We start from the raw sequence: 19,715 nt of genomic DNA on the forward strand, positions 1-19,715 counted from the left end.
TGAGTTTTTTAAGTTCGATTTCATTACGGTAACGAGGAACGTCTTAAATGTATTTTTAAATAAAACTATTCAATGTATAAGCATAATTAAAACTAAATAAAACATAGCCAAGAATAAATAAGTGACAGCATACCAAACAGTATATTTTTGGTATATAAATAGCCCTTCTTCAAGTGTTATCGAAAAATCGATTGTTAGACATTCGGCTTTTTTGTTTATATTTGCTTGTTGGCATTTTGAGTTCTAAGAACAATTGGATTTTAAGTTGATTAGCTTAGCTAAACAATGCCAGTGACCAGGCAACTTCAAGAGTAATTGACATAACCGAGCTGAAGGAAGACGAGGCCTAAAAATGGCCTTCCTGGGCGACTGTGTGATCGTATTTGTGTCGCAGGCAAGTGGGAGTCCCGATTTGGATGTGTGGAGTAAAATAACTCCTATTTACTCAATTGCAGATGGTATTTTTCGCCGGCGGCTGGCTCTTTTTCAACAAGGAACTGTTCAAGCACTATGAGATACGACACATATCCGTTCAATTGATCTTTTCATCCACCTTCGCCTTGTCCATTACCATGTTCGAATTAATCATATTCGAAATCATCGGCGTTCTGGAGTCCAGTTCGAGATACTTCCATTGGCGACTGGGTCTCACGTTGCTACTCCTCATGACGACGGCTGTGATACCCATATACATTTGCTACTCTGTGATACACAGCATTTCCTTCTGTAAGCAACAGTTTATGTGGGCTCGAGTTTCCCCTGTAACTTTATCTTTTCTTTCTAGTTTCCGATAGGTGGGTCAGAATTCTGACCACATTCTGTTGGTTTGTCTTTCTCTATGGACTTTGGCGGATTGGAGAGCCCTTTCCCTTGCTAAGCGCCTCCAATGGCATCTTTACGATCGAACAGGGCGTTTCCCGGATTAGTGTGATTGGGGTCACCGTAATGGCCATACTCTCCGGCTTTGGTGCCGTCAACTATCCCTACACCAGCATGACCTACTTCATCAAGTAATCGAATTGCTATAAAAGTCCCTCTTATCTCTGTGTGTGCACTTATTTCTCTTTTTTGGCAGGCCAGTGTCCCGAAATGACATCATCTGCTTCGAGCGACGATTGGCTCTGACAGTAGACATGCTGACGGCCAAGAAGCGGAGGATTGCCCTGGCCGTCTTTAACCACAACAAGGTTCATCCTGCCAAACCCAGAATTTGGGATATGCTGACCTCGGCGGTCCACCGCAACACGAGCAATGGCGAAGGTGGTTATTGGCCCTTAAAACGATTTTAATATAATTTTTATGTATATATGTTTTAGATATCAATCAATTGAAACAAGAAGTTTACGGATTGGAGGAACTTTTACGATCTGTTTTCTTGGAACTAAATTCCTTGAAAAATATGGAAGAACGCCAAAGATGGTCTCAAACATTGAAAGGAAAGTACTTCAATGTCCTGGGTCATTTTTTCAGTGTGTATTGTGTCTATAAGATATTTATGGTAGGTCTATAATTGATGAAAGAAGTAGTTTTGTTAATGATAACACCCTTATTTGATAGTGTTGCATCAACATCATCTTCGATAGGGTGGGTCGCAAGGATCCAGTTACACGTGGCCTAGAGATTGCCATTCATTGGTGCGGCTTTGACATAGACTTTGCCTTTTGGAGCCAGCATATATCCTTTCTGCTCGTCGGCTGCATTGTGGTTACCTCAATAAGGGGCTTATTGCTAACACTCACAAAGGTGGGTTTGCTATGATATTAAGATTATACAGTGGCTAAGTTCGATTTCTTCTAGTTCTTTTACCGCATTTCATCAAGCAAATCGAGCAACATAATCGTCCTGATTTTGGGCCAGATCATGGGCATGTATTTCTGTTCCTCGGTGCTGCTGATGCGCATGAACATGCCGGCGGAGTATCGGGTGATCATCACGGAAGTTCTGGGAAATCTGCACTTCAACTTCTACCATCGATGGTTCGACGTCATATTCCTGGTCAGCGCCTTGACCACCATCATTGTTCTTTATCTGTCACGCAAGCCACATCGCGTGGACGATTCAGATCCTCACTGATCTAAACTTGAGCGCTTGGGAGAGCCCACAGAGCTCTTCTTTTAGGATAAGCAGGATTGATTTAGAATCAGTTAGCGTAATTATTGCAAGCTTTAAGTTATGTAAATCCGTGTATATACCAGTGTGTATGTATGTAGAGCAGAATAAGATATTTAACTGTATAACGATGCACAAAAATCAGAGTTACATAGGCTTCCTTAAGTAAAATAAAGCAACGAACTGTTTGTCTCTATAAAAGTCCTGAGAAATATCCCCTTTCTCAAATAGGGGTGTTTTACGAAGCTTGAACATACTGTTTTCAAGCTTTCAAAAAAGCTGTTCAGCTATTTGATTTAGGTCTTTAGGTTATGGTTACCAGTTGCCTGCCCTGCCAAGGTTAGCTCAATGTTGAGTGAGTCACGTCCTAACATTTGAGCAGCTAAAATTTTGTACTGTATTTCATTCCCAACATTCCCGCAATAAATTGCTCTGTAGCTTCTTGAGGTAAACTGCAAATTATTGTTGGATAACTAAGCGGGCGTAAGTTTAGGGAGGGAATATATAAGGGGTTAGTTTAGGACGAGTACAAAAATATAAAACATAATTTGTAAATATTTTTTGTAAAATAATGTTTATCTTCCAGGGACTCACTTAAATGTTATCAGCTTTGCTTAGGCGATATTGGAAGTTTTTCTTTAAAATAACAAGGAAATGTGGCCAGCGAAAAATATCCTCCGTTTCATTACATATACCTCGCTAACACCTGAGGCCATTTTTAAAGCCACTTCTCTAGCATTCAATTCCATTTCAGGGGCCCTTAAGGGCACAGGACAAACGGCAACATAAAATTGCAATTACAATTAAAGATGGGCAACTTTTTAAAAGTCCCGAAAAAAAGATATTACGGCACAGAAAAATAAAAACTGGCAACTGTCCCCGGTCCCAGGCCGCCAGATAAGGATATGTAGGGATATACCCATGTGCGCACATTGCTGGCTAAAAATGCCATTAAAATGTTGCGGCTGCCGCAGATCCAACCGAGCGAGAAGCATTTCGAGTGTCTAGATGAATAAATCATGAAATAAAAATGATTGAAGGGTTCCCACAGGGCGACAAAAAAGAAGACGGGCTGCGAAAAAACCTAGAAGGTCGCGTACCCAAAACTGCATCAAAAGCGCAGTATATGATGGGGAAGCAATCAGCTGGAAGCCCGTTGAATTGGTAACTAATACGGAGGAGAGACAACGCTTTGCCTAATTAGACAGAAAATAGTAGGGAAAATGGGGCTCCGTTTGCCCCCCTTTTGCGTGTTTACTTTTAACCTTATCGATTTCATCGATTAGTGATTGATAATGTGTGTTGGCCTGCTCCACTTGCCTGGGCCGACTTCATGGCCATTATGCAAATTTGCCGAGCAATTGATTAGAATTTCATTTACATTACGCATACGCCCCGTATGCCGGGGCTGCCATAATTAACGCTGCATGCCCTAGTCACGGTGGACTAATTAGCATAAATTCAATTAGTGTCCTTGTTTGCACCTTCGGTTGTCTTCTCCGCCTAGTTTCGAAAGTTGCCCCATCCTCTTCTATCCATAATATACCTAGGAGATCCTATCGACAGGAAACATATAGCCTGGCTTAAGGTATGTTTTTTGGAGGTCTGTTGTTTCGCAAACAAAGCCTCATCGTCCCTACCCCTTTTCTCGTATCTCTTGATGGCCCCATGCATATTTAGCATATTTCCTGCTTGACTTTTGACCTTTCGTCTTGCATTGCTTCAGATTCGCGCCTGCCCTTCAGTTTCGGTTTCCCTTAAGGTAACAACTGGCGTTTGTGACCGCGGTTATCTGTCTGAGTCTCGCCTCGGGGCATGAGAAAGACATTAGCATAAGCGGGAGGCGCTTGTTCAGATTGCTGACGAATTTGCGACAAGTTATGCAATAGGTCTTCGTTAGATTTACATACGATTCGCCGTGAGAAAAATGTGCCTGGGATAATAGCACGTGGGGGATTTCGTTGATGCTTCACGAGAAGGTATTTTTCCTTCAATCAGGTAGGGAGATAAATGGTTGTATCAGTCGAAGAGGGGCTTATAAAACAAAAAGTATCAACAACTCCACTTGGGGAGTATATTTAGCTACAGTAGTTTTATAGGAAAAATTTGTTTTTAAACACTAAGTGGCTAATGAGCTGGCGCATTCCAAACTTAAGTAGAAGGAAATTAAGGAGGGGATGGTTAGTGGCGAAAATTGCTCGATATCACATTAGCTCGATCGCATTTTTTCTCCATCCGCACCCAACTGGATCGGGCTTAATGACCATCGTTTGCCATCCGTTAACCTTTTGCCTTCGCTTTGGTCCATTTAACCTTGTCGATTGCCTGGGTCCAAGTGTTCCCACCTAGCAACCAACCAACTAATTAGGACAACCATCACCGCCTCCATCGACGAGCTGGGCGACTCATTAGAGGACGGCTCCACATAATTAAAGCCATGGTTCCGCCGGATGAAAGTGCAACAGCAGAGTAATCAAAGCACTTGGCAATTATTACACTGATTACCAGACGAAAGCCATAAATGCCCGTAGAACGCGATGGTCAGTCCACAGAGGAAATGAAAAGAGAGCGTCTCCTATATATAGCAAAATCCGGTTCATTAGGCCTGGCATGAAAGAATATCCACCTGGTCGTAAAGCTTAAAAACTGAATACAAAATATCTCTACCCAGTGGCAGTATTCGCAATCAAATTATTTGCTCTATCAAATATTTAAAAGTTCTGCAACGTTCCCAGGCCCTGAGTAATGATAGCCTAGCAATTGGAGTTGGCGGCTAAACAGGGTTCCTAAACTGTTTGTTAATATTTAAATAGATTTATCGGGTATATAGGTACCAGCCTTGGTGTCACTATAGGCGAATCATTTAAATTTCTCATTAGTTAAAGCCTCAATTTATGTACTTAAGTTCCCTACCCATGGCTAGGCACCCTATTTCTGTAAAATGTATTAACGTTTTTTGCTGACCAGCCTGGATGCATGTGAAACATGTTTTTTTATGCTCAACAGAACTCAGCTGTGCGCCATCATCGAGGATAATCATGATGCTGCTGATTCTGTGAATGAGGTGAGTGAGCGAAGGTCATATAGAGCGGAGGGCAGATATCTAAACAGGGACGTAATAATTTGATCAGCGTTAAAATGAAACATGCGAAATGAACGGCACATCGCGTGTGAAATTAACGAGTGACCCCCTGTGCAGCTATTTGTTATACAGGTGCTCTTCCCTCAGCCTCGCACTTTCACCTGCCATCTTTTCCGGGATTATTGCTCCATTTTGCACTCCAATGCTTTTCGCACAACTCACGCCAAAGTTTAACGGGCACGTGAGTGTGGCATGCCCCATAAAAGTGCCATAAATGTTGATAAGGCATGTTTGTCATAGGTGAGACTCGTCTCAGCCCCTCTGACTTCGGCTGCACCTGAAAGAGCACCAAGGTGGCAAGTAGTTTGTCGACCCGATATCCCACAGATTGCTTTATTACCCTTTGAGCGAGCACAATGTAGGTGCTGAGCTATCTGTGTGGACTTATGGTTTGCATGCCAATTTGTCAGCTTATTAGACGGGGCTCAATAGCCATCTTCCCAGGCGATGGAGGAAGGACACGGTGAGACATCAAGGAGGTTTTTCGCTTTGAGGTAACTGCGTAAAAGTTAATTAAACATATGGATTTTAAAACAATGAATTTGAAGAATTTGTTTGATTTCAAGGCTAAAATCTCATTTTTAACCTTTTTACCCTTACTTTAAAAGTAGAGGGCATATTGTATGTATTAAAAAGTACATATATTCAAGAGTTAAAAGGAAGTATTACCCCCCTTATAAAGTATATACGTATCAGTATAACAGGGATCGCTACGATTAAGTAGTTACCCGAATCGATCTAGCCATGATCTTTTTATATACATTATTTTTAATCATTGTAATAATATTTAAAAAGAATTTACTAAAGTATTATTTAGACATAAGACATAATACATTGGACTTCTAAACGAACGTCTGAACCTATTTTTATCCGAGTGACCACTAATTTTCCCTTCAATGAAACGGCAGCCATTTTTCCATTAGCGAAAGGACAACCCATGATTGTGATTGTACCGCCAACTGGCCATTTCCAGCGAGCAGCTAACGCTGTCAATGATGGCCTCAATCACAGCTGTCATAAACAGCGGCTGCGTCCTTCCGTCTGTGTGAACTCGTGGCTTCAGGATGGTCCATCGACAGAGCAGGATATTCAGGGTACTTTCAGGAGGCCAGCGAGGCAGACAGAGACAAATAAAGGAGAAGGGAACGAGTGACACTTCCATCGGTTGAGTCGGTATCTTCTTTGTGGGCCCATCCAGTGCTATTAATATGGCAATTATGCAAATTAAATTGACTCGCGCCGAGCCTGGCTGAGACCCATTAAGCGGTATTTAAGTTGTTTTCTTAATGCAAAGGTGTTTATGTACGAATTCCGAGAAGATTAGGATCTCTCAAGTAGAGAAGGCTGGAGAAGACTTTAAAGGCTTGGATGGGTTAAGCTTAGCTTGTTGATGGGATTTCAGTATCGCCATGGTGGGCAGTAAATTATAAAAATAAATACAAATATCTTTTATTGTTATTCAGTTCTTTGCTTGTGGTTGTGTCGTTAAAAAAGGTGTACTAACAGAACTTAAAAATGAATTGCAAGAGGAAATTGAAGACATGAGTTTCTTTGGGCGAATTTCACGAATACGCCCCCTTGACGCACGACTTTTTGTTTAAATTGTTGACTGTGTCGGCATTATAGTAAAAGGTGAAGCGAAAACAGCCATTCGAATGCAAAAGGCCCGAGGCCGTTACTTGAAAATTAGAAATCATCTACTACATTGTAGTTGTAAACAAAAATAAATTATAAATTAATGGCTTAAATTTCGACGAGTTTATTTTCTTGAAAATGTTGGGTTTATCAACGTATGTTTATGACTGTTAGGTTTGAAATCCAATTATTTGGTCGAATTTCAAGCAGCTCAAGGAGCAAATATACGAATATTTTCTAACGTATAAACTTTTTAAATGGTTCCACACAAATTAAGATAAGGATTCAATGTAAAGTAATCAATTTTTATAAGCCGCCTAGAACCCGCATTTACCAACTACTGCAATCATTTTAGGGCCTGCAGCCGATAATGTGTTCATGGCTACATTTTCGTTCAACCGCTTCGATGGCCACAGGTGTGGGGGCGTAACAATTTGTCACTTTCCTATCGGACGGCAACTGCTCCCTCTGGAGCGAAGGAACCTGCCAGTTGTGTGACATTTGCCTCGGAGCTGAAGGGCCCAAGCCTTGGCTAATCGATAAGTCGTGGCAAGTGGGGCACAAAACTGGAAAATGGCCCACTCCAAATGGAACTTTCTGCCATGATTGTTCTATTGATTATGACTTTCAAAGCCGTTGGTGGGTACAGAAAATGCCCATGGGGCAGGCAGTGGAATCCAATGGCAAAAAAGTGTATTAAATATTACTTTGGCTCATAGTCAGACAAGGGCACCCAGTGCTAACAGCATCAGACTTAATGAGCCCAAAAAGCCCATTATGGTCTGCAGCATTATTATCTATAAAAAAAGGTGAGGCGAGACTATTAAAAGTAATGACAACTAATTTTTAGGTTAATCCCGGCAGAGCCCACAAAGCATGAACACAATTTATAACATTTACGAAAATAAAAGGATTTTCGGACAAAAGAGAGGCAAACGGCATGAAAAATTAAATGCCATTTTGTTGGGTTGAGTTGGGTTTGTCCTGGCAAAACAAAGCGATTCTTCTGGGCTGGTAAAACCCTTTTGGGGATTGCTCATCCATCCACCTCCGATGCCTTTAGTTGTATAAAATTGACAACGATTTGTGCCTCAATCAAAACATAAATAAAGTTCAAGAAGTGACCCAAATATTGAAGTAGGAAAAGGATTTGTGGTAGGGCCTTCCCTCAAAACTTTTCATTAATCATTGAAAGCCACTTTATTTTTAGCAGTCTCCGCAATGAATGGAAAACAAACAACTATTGTGTGAATTGTTTGCTGACCACTCAATGCCCATTCAATGAACACAAATTTTCATTTCATTTATGCATTCAGGCAGCACAAAAATAAACACAACGAGCGGACAGTGCAACAAAATATAATCAAGATTGTCAGTCAAAATATCCGCAAACGGCAGTACGTGTGCATGAAAAATTCTTGAATTCTCATCGATTTTTTTCCTCGCTTTAGCTGTATTATTATTATCTGTGAGTTTCCGTCCGTCGTGTGCAAATTGGATAATAGAGCGGTAAATTTAATTTACCGCCCCGTTTCGTTATGGATTGAGTAAAAGTAATTACAGGCGGGTTGATAGCTGGCCATATAAAATGGAGATCCCACCCCCAACCCGATTACGTGTATACATATGTGGCCTCGTTCCACCAGATAGTTAAGTAAAGTGGCATACAATTTGATGCATACGTGGGAAAAACTACAATTGACAGTTATTGCTTGGATCTATTAATTAACCGCAATTTTTTTAGATGTTTGATTTTTAAAGAATTTTATCGTCAATAAATAATGCGCTTAGAGAACAAGCCGCAGTATAAAAAAAATACTTTCACATGTAGAGTAACTAGAATCGTTAGAATGCATGTAACAGATGAAAGCCTGTTCAAACCCCATAAAGTATATAAAAGATTAATCGGGGTTACTAGCCGAGTCGACTTAGCCATGTCCGTCTGTTCGTATGAAAGCTGAGATCTCGGAACCTATAAAAACTACAAGTTTTTTAGGAATATAGATTCTTTGGACATTTGTTAATATCCATCTACAAGACAAACATTTTCATTAAAAGTTTAAAAGGAAATAGAGGAATGGACGATAGGTGGCGTGTTGACGAAAGTTCGATGGCATATCTTCTACTTCCTCAGCAAGTGCGAGTAATGGGTAACAGAAAGTCGAGGCCATCCAGCGTTCTCTAGGGTTCATTTTTAAAGATTCGATTTGTATAGTAAAAGTGTATAATATCATACTAATAGCCATTTAAAAATGGCAAAGTGTTTTTGATGATTAAAAGCTACCATATCCAAAACAAATTCCCATAGCTAAAGTCTCCGCAAAATCTAAATATCGTACTTCACTTCTACTTTGCATTCCAAATGAATAGAGTGTATTTATTGTTTCTACTCGCCTTAGGCGCCCTTGACCTCAGCTGGGGTAATGAGTGCGAAAAAGGTTTTTTAATGAACCCGAAAAAACGAAAATGTGAACCAATACCGCCCACAAAACCTACACCCAAATGTCAACGTAAGTACGCGCATTATTTGACGTAAGTTTTGATGTCCAATCGTTTTCTACATACCGATTTCTAGTTCATATGATTGCTTAAAAAAGTTTTCAAGTTTGAATTTGTATAGAAGATTCATAACCAATCAGGAATGACTGAAAATCGGATTTCAAAAACGATTTTACTAAAAAACCTTTTTTTAAATACTATATGTATTCTTTACGCAAATGAATACTTTTAGGTGGAACCGTCTGGCTTCCAGCGAAGAAAGCGTGTGTCAGGCTCCGTCAAATTATTAGTGGATATTACCCACCAAACCAGGATAACACAACGCAGGCCTTAGCTCCGTGTCCCAAGAACACCAGTGAGTTGGGGAAACTATGTGTAAAGGAGTCTGGGAAGAAACCAGGTGCCAGTGGTGGCGGGCATTCGTTGTTCCTAGAACCGGAGGGTAAATATCAAGTATTTATACAAGAATTGCCATAACGATCCTTAATGAACCGAAGCCGCGTATCCACAATGATTAAGAAGATTGACACATTCATGTTTCAATTTAAAAGTCAATTGTATTAGTTTTTAAAATTCATATTTGCTATTTCGGTACTAAAAAATAAAAATTACTATGTAATAAAAATAGCAACCAAACAGTTTTTAATATTCTTTGAACGAGGAAGATAAATTGAAATTGATAAAAAAACAGCTTAGACCGCATTTATCCAGCGATTGTTATAATGAACCTCACAGCAATCAATGTGGAAAACATTGGACAAGGGAGAGCGAGGGAAACAACTTGTTTACGGGCAGCAAGTCAGAAAGAAAGTCATGGCAGTTGGCCAACAAATTGAAAGCCTGGAGGCATGGCAATTGTCTTACTGCAGTTTAAACTGATGACAACTATATTGCTTAGTATCAACTTTACTGGTTTTAAAGTTTAGACCTTTGAAATGAAATGTAAAACTTGGTAAAACTAAGTGGCCAATGTGTAAATATTCATGAATCTGCGTTTTCAGCTCTGAAGCGTTAAATGTCAGGTCTGATGATCACCGCTTGATATAAATATACACAACATTGCGTGGGACACCTGGGCGCACACATGCTATTTTACAAAACTTTTCTCTGCCCATATGCCACCGAAAGTTTCCCTTTGAAATTTATGGAAATTAATTAGAAAAAGTATTTGCTATTCAAATTGTGTACTCTTCATATTCATGAACTACAGATTGTCAAATTAAGTTACAAAGTTAATATTTCAGGTAAGCTGCACATTCTCTAATATATTGAGTTCTGGTTTGTCTAAACCCACAAGACTTATAAACAAAGAAGGGGCACTTCTCAATTGTTTGAGGAGAAAAATCTTGAAACTAAGCCGCAAGCAACCTATAAAATGTTTTTCGAGCCGAATAGTTCTCGAAGTAGAGACGATATTAGTGTGAACTTTATGTAAAGCGAAAGGGGCCTGACAACTTTTTATATTAAAGGAAGATTGCAGAGAAGTTATTTTGTTAAGCTTGTTTCTTGTTTAAACATGTGTTAGCTTACGATTACTTTAACAATTTCGGAAATTAAATTCACATCGTAAAATAGTATAAGTTAGATTTACGAACTGGAAATGGCAGTAGTTGAGTGGCAATAATAGTTACCATTTCCAATTTTGAAAGCACTCTGAGTTGGCCAGGACTCCACGTATCCGTCGCGCATTTTGCGGTTGAAATCTGCACAAAAGGTGCGAACTTTGGCGGCTAAAGCACATGCAGATACGGATGTAGATACGGGATGTCGGGAGTGGAGGACGTGGCTTCCGGCGATGCCGATTGGATGGCTCTGTTGCTTACTTGGCACGGGTTCGGTGGCGTTGCCTCTGCTGGCGGCTGTCACCGCGCAAAAGAGGTTTTTAGAAATGGAAAGTTGATGTGTGTGCCCCTGCAAATGCGCGATAAATGTGTCGGTGCAGTGAGTGAAAGCAATTGTTGGATGGATTTTATGGGGAAAAATCAGGAAAAGTTAAACCTTCTATTACACTTTTCCCTCAGCCAACACAAACAAAGTGATTCCTGCAATAAATTCAGCTCTCGTCAAAGGCAAACGGTTATTAAGCCGACATTTGTTTTTCTTTTAGGGCACTCAATGCACCAGCGATTCCTCCATTTCTGCTCCTTCGGTTGGTGTTGAGCGTTCAGTGTTGCTGTTCACTTGCACAACGCTTTGTTTTGAAAGCCTCATAAATTGCGCATACGCCATGTTGCACCACGAACCCACATGGCTTCCCTCTTTCAGCGCGCATAAATTCAACGCGTGAAATATTTGCGAACCGTGAAGTGACGCCGCAAAAGGAGGGGGTTGAAAAAAAAAACAAACAGCAGTTAACTGAATGCTCCGGAGCACTTTAGACCATCCACGTGGAGCGCCAGAGGACTGAGGATTCCCAATTGACATGCACCATGCCATGGAATGCAAATTTCTCGCGCCATCTCTCTGTCTTTTTGGCGGCGAGTTCAATTTGAAAGTCACACCTACACTTGCACCAAATTCTGATGATGCGCTCCCCGCAGATTTGGGGGAAATTTCACAGAGAATTTTCCGGCTGGCCATGTTTCACATCCCTGCATCGGGGGCGGGAAAATCAAATATTTGTTTCCTTTGACTGCGCGCCTGCAAACTGTAAGCACCGGCGCAAAGGATAATGCGCTGAAAGTCCCTTTACTGGTCCTCTGACGTCTCAAGTGCCCGGGACTTACCTCCACTAGAAAATTTAAACAGGCCCATCTAGGTCAAGTATTGTCAGAGTCAGCCACATCAACGTCATTGTCATGAAATTTCTCGTGCTAAAACTGTCACTGAAGTTCATGTCAGTCGCCAGGCACAGTGGTTCCAAGGATCTCGAAAAATGTGGGCCCCAAACCACCTGCAGAGTGTGGTTCCTGGGCCATCAGTAAAATTAACAGGAACTCTGCGGCAAATACTTATGTGCAAGGCCAGACATTTCAGCAGTGATTTGAGTATTTCGAGACCACCATCCTTAAAATGCTCAAATGCCCTTGGCGACTGACAGTTCCAGTGGCAGCGCCACCGCCGCAGGAAGCCTCTGGCTTGGGGGAGGAGTTCTCCACTCTTGAGGTGGCAACAAAAAATCGTTAAATGTTAGCCCTGTGCAGTGAATGGATAAGAACTAATGCAAAACTGGACTGAAAATAATTATATATAAAATTATGTGGTAATGCCATACAGATTAAGTGTTGGCTTGAAAACGTAATATTTTATAAGGGAAGCTAGAAAATATATTTTCTCATGGCTAGCTAAATTTTAAAAATATTTAAAGTCCCATTAATCACCTCTTCTAGAGCCATAACAATAATAACACTTGATCTTTATTGTATTTATTTTTATTACTCAATTAAAATTTAGTTGGGACATTCTTTGTTTTGGTTTCTTCGGCTTGTATATGGTTTACTTTTATATTTGGTTTTCTTTCTTTTCCATTTATCCACATATAGTTGGTTTTACCCATTCGCTTTTTAAATGTAATAATTTTACGCAATTTATTTGAATTTGACTTTGATCTCTAATATAATTTCAATTATCTGCATTAGCTTGTTATTAATTCTTTTTAGTTAATTGATTTGAGTTTTAAATATTTATTTAGTGGCTTTTGGTGGCCACATGGTAACAGTTTTCCCAGCCGCAGCCGAAAAAAATATTTTCCAATTCAACTCGCTCTAATACATGTCATTTTGCTCTGTATAGGTAGGTATATATATGTGTGTATTTCAGTTTCCCTCTCGAGGATCAATTGTTAAGTAGACAAATATGTAATACACTTGGTAGAAAAACGAAAATTGTGCCACCAGATTAGTTATCTTTATGTTCATTGACCTTTCAGTTAATATAGAGCCCGTGGGCTGAAAAATTGCTGAGTTGACGTCTCGAAGCTGCATCATGTTGCTTGGGTACCCCTAATTTGCCTTATTTTGAAACAACATTGAGTTTCTTTGGTTTTACTTCATATTCATATTCATACGCATGTAGGTACAATTAATCTTTACTTTTGGCATTGGCCAGACAAAATGGAAATGATTTCCCAAAAATTGTTCAGCATTTTCCTTGCATTTGTCTTTTGTTTGGTTTCGCATTTTCCTACAATAAATTTTATGGAACATCGTGCCTTTTATTTATCTTTTTGTAACATTAGGTTTTTCTTTGAAAATGTAACTTTAGTTTACTTTGGTTTTGCTTTAGTTACTGCCTTGGGATTTATTGGAAGGTCCGAAAACCGAAACAGGATTTAATTAAACATTAACTAACGCAAATTTACGTTTCTAGAGGCTCTAGAGGTAATTAAACAAGACAAGCCGCAAGTATTTTTCGGTAAATATCCATTCATTATTAATTTATTAAAGCTTTGCAAACAATATGTAACTTTGCCATCGACCTAACTTACTCAATTATTATGAGAATCATTTGGGTTCGCCATTGGGGCTAAAACATATTCACTAAAGAGTTTACAATTGTGTGCCCTCATCTCGATTGGCCTTTTACACATTTACAAATTACCAAATTTTTTATTCACTTGCACATGTATGCATCAACTAAGCTTCATCTGTGACTTGCCCAGCCAGGACCAACAAAATTCCACTGGTGAGCTCCTTACTCGGGATTGGCATCCTTGCGGGTCTTGTGGCCGCGGAACGAGGCCTGGATTTTGGTGGCAGCCTTGTTAAGCTCGGGGTCGGTTAGGTCAATGTCCAGCTCCTCGGCCACCTTCTTGGTTATCTCCTGGATGTCCTCGTCCTCGGGCGCATCCTTGTTGACCAGTTTGCGTGCCAAGTGTCCACGGAAAGTGGACTGAATCTTCAGTGCAGCGTGGCACAGATCTGCGGAGAGAGGAGATGGAAGCGGATAGCTTGTGTAAATTAGTGTTCCAGTTCCGTTTAAGTGGCCACTTGGCCAACACCCCGAAAAAACAAAGAAAAAGCGGAAATTTATATAAAAGAGTTTCGAAACTTGTCTGGTGTTCCTTGGCCAATTGAAACTTTAGACGATGCTCGAGCATTCTCCTGAATTTGTTGTGAACTTTTTTCAATTAGCCGCCGTCCTTATGCCGGCTTCAACTGAGTTTGTATGGTTTTCACTTTAATTTATTGTTATAGTTTCCCCCCGTTACTGTTAAATTCCCTATCTGACCGCCGCTTCGTAGTTTATTGCCCAACACTGGCCATTATTTTGCCAGGGTTCCCAGATTGCTTGTAAAAAAGGGAACTAATCGAAATCACGAAGCGAATTATTCCCTCAGCGCTCTTCAAAGTGTTTAGTACTCGCTTCTTTCGACCACGTTTTCCCCGGCTAATCTCATTACGTATACGCAGGGTGGGGCGCAGCGGGACGCATATTTCCTGCATATATAATCCACAGCAAGCGCGGACGAGATGGATGGGTACTGGGCACTGACCACAAAATTAAGCTCGCAGCTGGCCAGGATGCATGTGGTTGTGGTTAAGTCACGCGTGTCTCTCACTACGTGCTACCTCGGCTCGGGTTTTTCCCAGAACAAGCTCATTCTAATTAGCCAGTAATTGTGTAAAAATGCGCAGGAAATACGTGTACTTCGGACCGCAGGAAAAACCATTAAAATATGCATAGGAAACTTCTGAGAACCCGCTTTGTCCACGTTGTCAGCCGCAATATTACATCATTGCAGCTGTCGTTTTCCCAGTTTTGTCATCTTTTCCCATTGCTCTTGTGCATTTATGCAAATTCCGGGAAATTCTCATTTAAAAATTTGCCTTTTTTTGCCGAGGTTTTGCCGCTACGAAAGTGCATACATTTAACTTGGCCAATTTCCGCGACGAAATCTCGCGTTCGCCTGCGGGCCAAGTTAGCCCAAGTTGGCCATGCAAATATTTCCAGAGGACGGGCGGGGAAGTGGGTCTGTGTTAATTCGCTAAGCGTAATTGGAGCTAGGCCAAGATAAGCATTTGGAACAGGCTTTGGGCCGCAGGGTCCTGGGCCAGGACTTATGGCATGTGGTATTTTACAAAATTACGCACACACGGCGGCCACACAACGTGACCCGGCTGAACGGCACGTGCCAATCGCCGCTGCTGCATTTATGTTTATTTATAAAATATTTAAAAATATCTGCAAGACGTGCAAATAGCCTACAGCAGTGCTGTGACATTTACAGGGACGTCTGACCTACGGGGCCTGCGGGCCAACTAGTTAGCCTGGCTAAGCAGAGCTGAGCTGTTGCGAGCTGCTTGGTCAGTAATCAACATGTTCTCCACCGTTCCTCAAATTGAATTTTCCTCTTACTCCTGACAAGTTCTTTTTGTATCTGTAGGAAAATTCGTTATCCTTTTTTTGTTTGTTTTTTTTTCTGCTAGAAAGAATCGCACAAGAAAAAAAAGAAAGTTATAAAAGCAAAAAAATTTGTTGCCCGTTATAAAGGTCTCAGAAAAATCTTATTTTCATTGCCTTTTTTAAATGCAAAAGTTACTTCTATTCTTAGGATCTAATTTAAAGAACTAGAAGAGTAAAACAAATTTAACAATATTTGAAATCCTTTAAAAATTAAAAGCAAAGATAAATTACTTATTTATTAAGATGATTCTTAGTATACAACATTTTTCGGGTGTTTTTGGCATATTGTATAAAAGCTTTATCATCTCACTATTTAAACTATGTGAGGAACAAAAAAATATCCCCTTGTTCGGGCTGCTGTACCGAGTTGAAGTTCCTTTAGCACTTCCAACTACCCCAGCTGTTTTTCTTAGTGCAAACCTTTCTGCCAGGGATTTGCACATGTCGCCGGCCATGCAACACATGTTAAAAGCCGATCACGTAGCCTGCGTGTCCTGTCACAGGACCGCATAAGTCCAAAATCTGAGCTACAGTGTCGGAAAACTTGTCAGCAGGCCGCATGCATTTTGCTTCTTGTGCCTTCCGCTGGTTCGTCCTGCTATATGCTATCTGCTATTTGCTTGATGTCCTGGGGTCCTGATGTCCACGGTGTCCTGCCTGCTGGCGAGGCATACAAATTGAGTTTGCTTTTCTTTCTGGTAAAATGTCACTGCTTCTGTGTGTGCCTCGCATGCACTTCCTGGGGCGGTAGGCGTGGCAGGTGGGCGGTCCGCACACCTTGGCTGATATTGGCCAAGGGATTCGATTTGGGATTGGGATTTGCATGTGCAGAGCTTCGGGGCCATCGGTCACGTCGCCCTGATTGACTGACTAACACGCTGCCCGTTTTTCGCTCCCCCTGGAGTTGGCTTAATTTGCATGACCGCTTCTGTTCTCTTCAAAATTTCTTTTAATTCAAGGATTGTCCCACCTTTTTTCTGCTTTATTTTTATGACCCAATTTGCAGCTCCATGCAGAGGTAATCCCCAAAGGATATAAAATCAATCATAGGCCACATCGACTGCACTCTTCACCTGTCCTTTGGCATCCTTTTATTGCGAGTATTGAGTGGGGACAGAGGACGGCAAGGAACTGCAGCACACGTGTATCTTTTTTCCCCGTATTCGCACGTCTGTGTGGGGGACCCGACGCTCTTGACCCACATTGCTCGCAACAATGCAAATTTATATTAAAACAGCAGGAAAATAAAAACAAAGCGCCTGTGTACGTGGGTTCCATTAGCGAAAGTGCAGCCGTGACGTGAGCTTAGTAATTGTGTCAGAAGTAATAAACAAAAACCCTACCAGACACGCACATAATGAGGAAAGTTGGGTAAACAAGGGGTATGGATTTTAAATGTAGAAAACCAGGAATGCCCTATCTCTGGTCTAGCTATGGGCAATGATCTGGTTTGAATTCGCCAGACAAAAACGAAAATGACACAGAAAAGCTCGTCTACTCTTTGTTTCCATGTAGTAACAGATTAATGTTTTAATCCCCTGACCCACAGTAAACTAGAACCCTACATGACATTGAGAAATCGACTTTTAAAAAAATAGGAAGTATATTTAAAGACTTTAGTACCTTTAGCTCACATTTTATTAATTTTCCGATAAAGTAACAGTTTCTCAAACGCGAAAAAATAAATCCAGATGGTCCCCGAAATTGTTATAGTTCAGCTGACCCACGATCGAGTCCTTCTCGAATATTTTTATGTAGCCCCAAATGCGCAGAACGGTCGAGTAGACATTGGCGAGCACCATGAGCTTGAACAACATGGCTATGATCAGTTGGGCGATCAAAACATAGGTTCTGTCACTCTCATCACGCTTTACCACGAGAATAAGGCCCCATACTGTGATCAATGTGCTTATAGTCCAGGTGCCGATAAAGGCGAACCAGTATGGCGCTGCCAGGGCCATTAGACGATACTTGTTACTGGGCCTATCCAATCCAGGCAGCATAAAGCGGGCTCCAATCAATCTGCACTGGCAGCAGCGGTACAGACTAAAGAGCACCACAAACACCAGGACGTGGACGTACATCTCAGTCTTCATTTTGAATTCGAACAGGCTCTTGTAGGTCAATACGTAATTGCGTTTCTTGCTCCAGAAATTGTTCTCCCAGCGCTCGTACGGAATCGGCAGGATGGCAGCCGCGTGCATCATGGCCCAGAGATAGGAAAAAGCCCACAGGAAGCGGAGGATTACCATAATCGAACGCGTGTATTTGCGGTTTATGTATTGTCCAGGCATTTTGGGTAAGTGTATGACCAATCAGAAAATGAAATATAATATTCAATTTATTCAGAGCGTCCGCCTCTGCTTATCAAATGTAGAAAATGTGTGAGTATTACACGCAGATAGTGATTTCAGTGGTTTCAATAAGCTGACAGTTATTTCAGCGACTACTAGTTATTCTCTGTAGGAGCAATAAAAAAAGTTTTAAAACTACTTCGGAACTGGTTCATAAAATAATATATACATGGGGTGTTCCCTAAATTTGCTGAGTTTAATAAAAGTGTGACCATATTTAAATATCAGTTCATATTTCAATTTAAATATGTTTATATTTAAATTATAATGTAAACATTTTTGCATTTCAATTTCAGTTTAAATAGGCATTTGAATTTCAGTTTGAATGTGTTCATATTTAAATTTAAACTTAATTATGTTCGTAGTTTTTATATATATTTGCATTGAAATTTAAACATGTTAATAAACAATTTATATTTTTCTGTCCCTGCACTATTTATTTTAATGGACAGACAAAAAATAAAATAAAGGAAAAGGAAGGTGGCTGTAAATAAAACTCAACTTAAGTACTTATCCTCTGAAATCTCAGGAAAACTTGATAATTTATGGCGTGTACTACATTTTTTTTGTCACTGTCATAATTACGATGTTAAGTTGCTGTCGTAAATACACTTCTTAATTACCCAACCCAGAGGAACGGCACTTTGCCACCGGACATGGTCATGCGACATCTGACAGTTGCGACTCCATTTTGATTTAAGTCATGCAAAATGGCCGACGGAAATGTCACATGCCAAACGCACTGTTTACCGTTACCCACCGACTCTATTCCATTGCCTACTTTTATGGGCACTTGCAAATAAAGACAAATTGTGACAAATGAAGCACGATAATAAGCCACTAAATGGAATTTTTAGGCCAAACACTTTCCTACGCTAGTGGGGAGAAGGGGGGTGAGCTTTTGCGGTTGCCAAGATTTTGTCATTTCAGTTTTGGCCATCCATTTTTGGCCATCTACTTTTGCTTCTTGCTTGCGACCCAAGAGCCATAAGGACTAAGCCCATTTTTCAATTTCCGACAGAACAAAGTCTTGTGGTTTGTCTACCGCACTGCTCAGCTTCGTCCACTTTGGGCTTCTCCTCCCATGGTCTTAGCCCAGTTCCATGGGGTTGTTATTGGAGCAAATAAATCTCCAGGAAGGACAAACAGCCACCCGTTGAGAAATACTTATTGGTTTCTCTCCTGTGTACGTTTGTATATTTTGTGCAAATTTGTCTATGACGTAGCTAAACCCACTCTGAATAGTATGTATTTTACCAATACACGCAGATGGGGCTCTTGCCAAGAAATTCAAACACAACTCTAATTAATATTAATCCTTTGCACAAAAGCTGATTATACAACATGGCCAAGCCCTGCCGTAAAACTCATTAAAACTTTGCTTGAATTTAAGTTAATCCCGGCCATAATTAACTGGATTAGGGCGATGCCTGAATTATTCAACGGATTGAAATTGATATTAGTGTTGCACATTCAGCCTTAATTTGACGACGTTTAAATTTGTGACCTTTTTATATGTCTACCCTAGGCTTTGGGCGCAATTTGCATGCCTCCACAAGCCAAGCAAATCGCATTCAAGCGAGCAATTAAATATTAAGCAAGTGAATTGTATTGGAGCCTCAATAAACACG

General features: G+C 40.6%; 5 protein-coding genes across 6 annotated transcripts in view; 3 read left to right on the forward strand and 2 right to left on the reverse strand.

The window, feature by feature from the left end:
• Positions 1-187: 187 nt before the first annotated feature.
• Positions 188-2,310, forward strand: LOC108026964 (Golgi pH regulator A). The gene is made up of 7 exons (XM_017098179.3): positions 188-394; positions 456-726; positions 785-1,010; positions 1,076-1,260; positions 1,317-1,498; positions 1,558-1,743; positions 1,798-2,310. The coding sequence occupies exons 1-7, from the start codon at positions 353-355 to the stop codon at positions 2,071-2,073; spliced, it is 1,368 nt and encodes a 455-aa protein (XP_016953668.1). The 5' UTR covers positions 188-352; the 3' UTR covers positions 2,074-2,310.
• Positions 2,311-7,404: 5,094 nt separating this feature from the next.
• Positions 7,405-7,766, forward strand: LOC108026499 (uncharacterized). Its single transcript, XM_017097446.2, is given in 2 exon segments — positions 7,405-7,604; positions 7,658-7,766. Coding segments are annotated over 2 exon segments (240 nt in total). The 5' UTR covers positions 7,405-7,473.
• A 1,450-nt stretch (positions 7,767-9,216) lies between these two features.
• LOC108026600 (uncharacterized) lies at positions 9,217-10,012 on the forward strand. Its single transcript, XM_017097573.3, has 2 exons — positions 9,217-9,396; positions 9,618-10,012. Exons 1-2 carry the CDS (start codon positions 9,249-9,251, stop codon positions 9,860-9,862), a joined length of 393 nt encoding a protein of 130 aa, XP_016953062.1. The 5' UTR covers positions 9,217-9,248; the 3' UTR covers positions 9,863-10,012.
• A 2,722-nt stretch (positions 10,013-12,734) lies between these two features.
• Positions 12,735-19,715, reverse strand: part of LOC108026879 (uncharacterized) — a 37,712-nt gene continuing 30,731 nt past the window's right edge. For both annotated transcript variants that reach the window (XM_017098071.3, XM_017098075.3), the window contains exon 3: positions 12,735-14,244. In XM_017098071.3, coding sequence (XP_016953560.1) covers positions 14,018-14,244 — 227 coding nt within the window. In that variant the 3' untranslated portion in view covers positions 12,735-14,017. The remainder of the gene's footprint in view (positions 14,245-19,715) is intronic.
• On the reverse strand, positions 17,337-18,159 carry LOC108026880 (uncharacterized). The gene has a single exon (XM_017098076.3). It carries the CDS (start codon positions 18,022-18,024, stop codon positions 17,398-17,400), a length of 627 nt encoding a protein of 208 aa, XP_016953565.1. The 5' UTR covers positions 18,025-18,159; the 3' UTR covers positions 17,337-17,397.

The sequence above is a fragment of the Drosophila biarmipes genome, chromosome 2R (genome assembly GCF_025231255.1).
Source record: "Drosophila biarmipes strain raj3 chromosome 2R, RU_DBia_V1.1, whole genome shotgun sequence".
NCBI classification, from domain to species: domain Eukaryota; kingdom Metazoa; phylum Arthropoda; class Insecta; order Diptera; family Drosophilidae; genus Drosophila; species Drosophila biarmipes.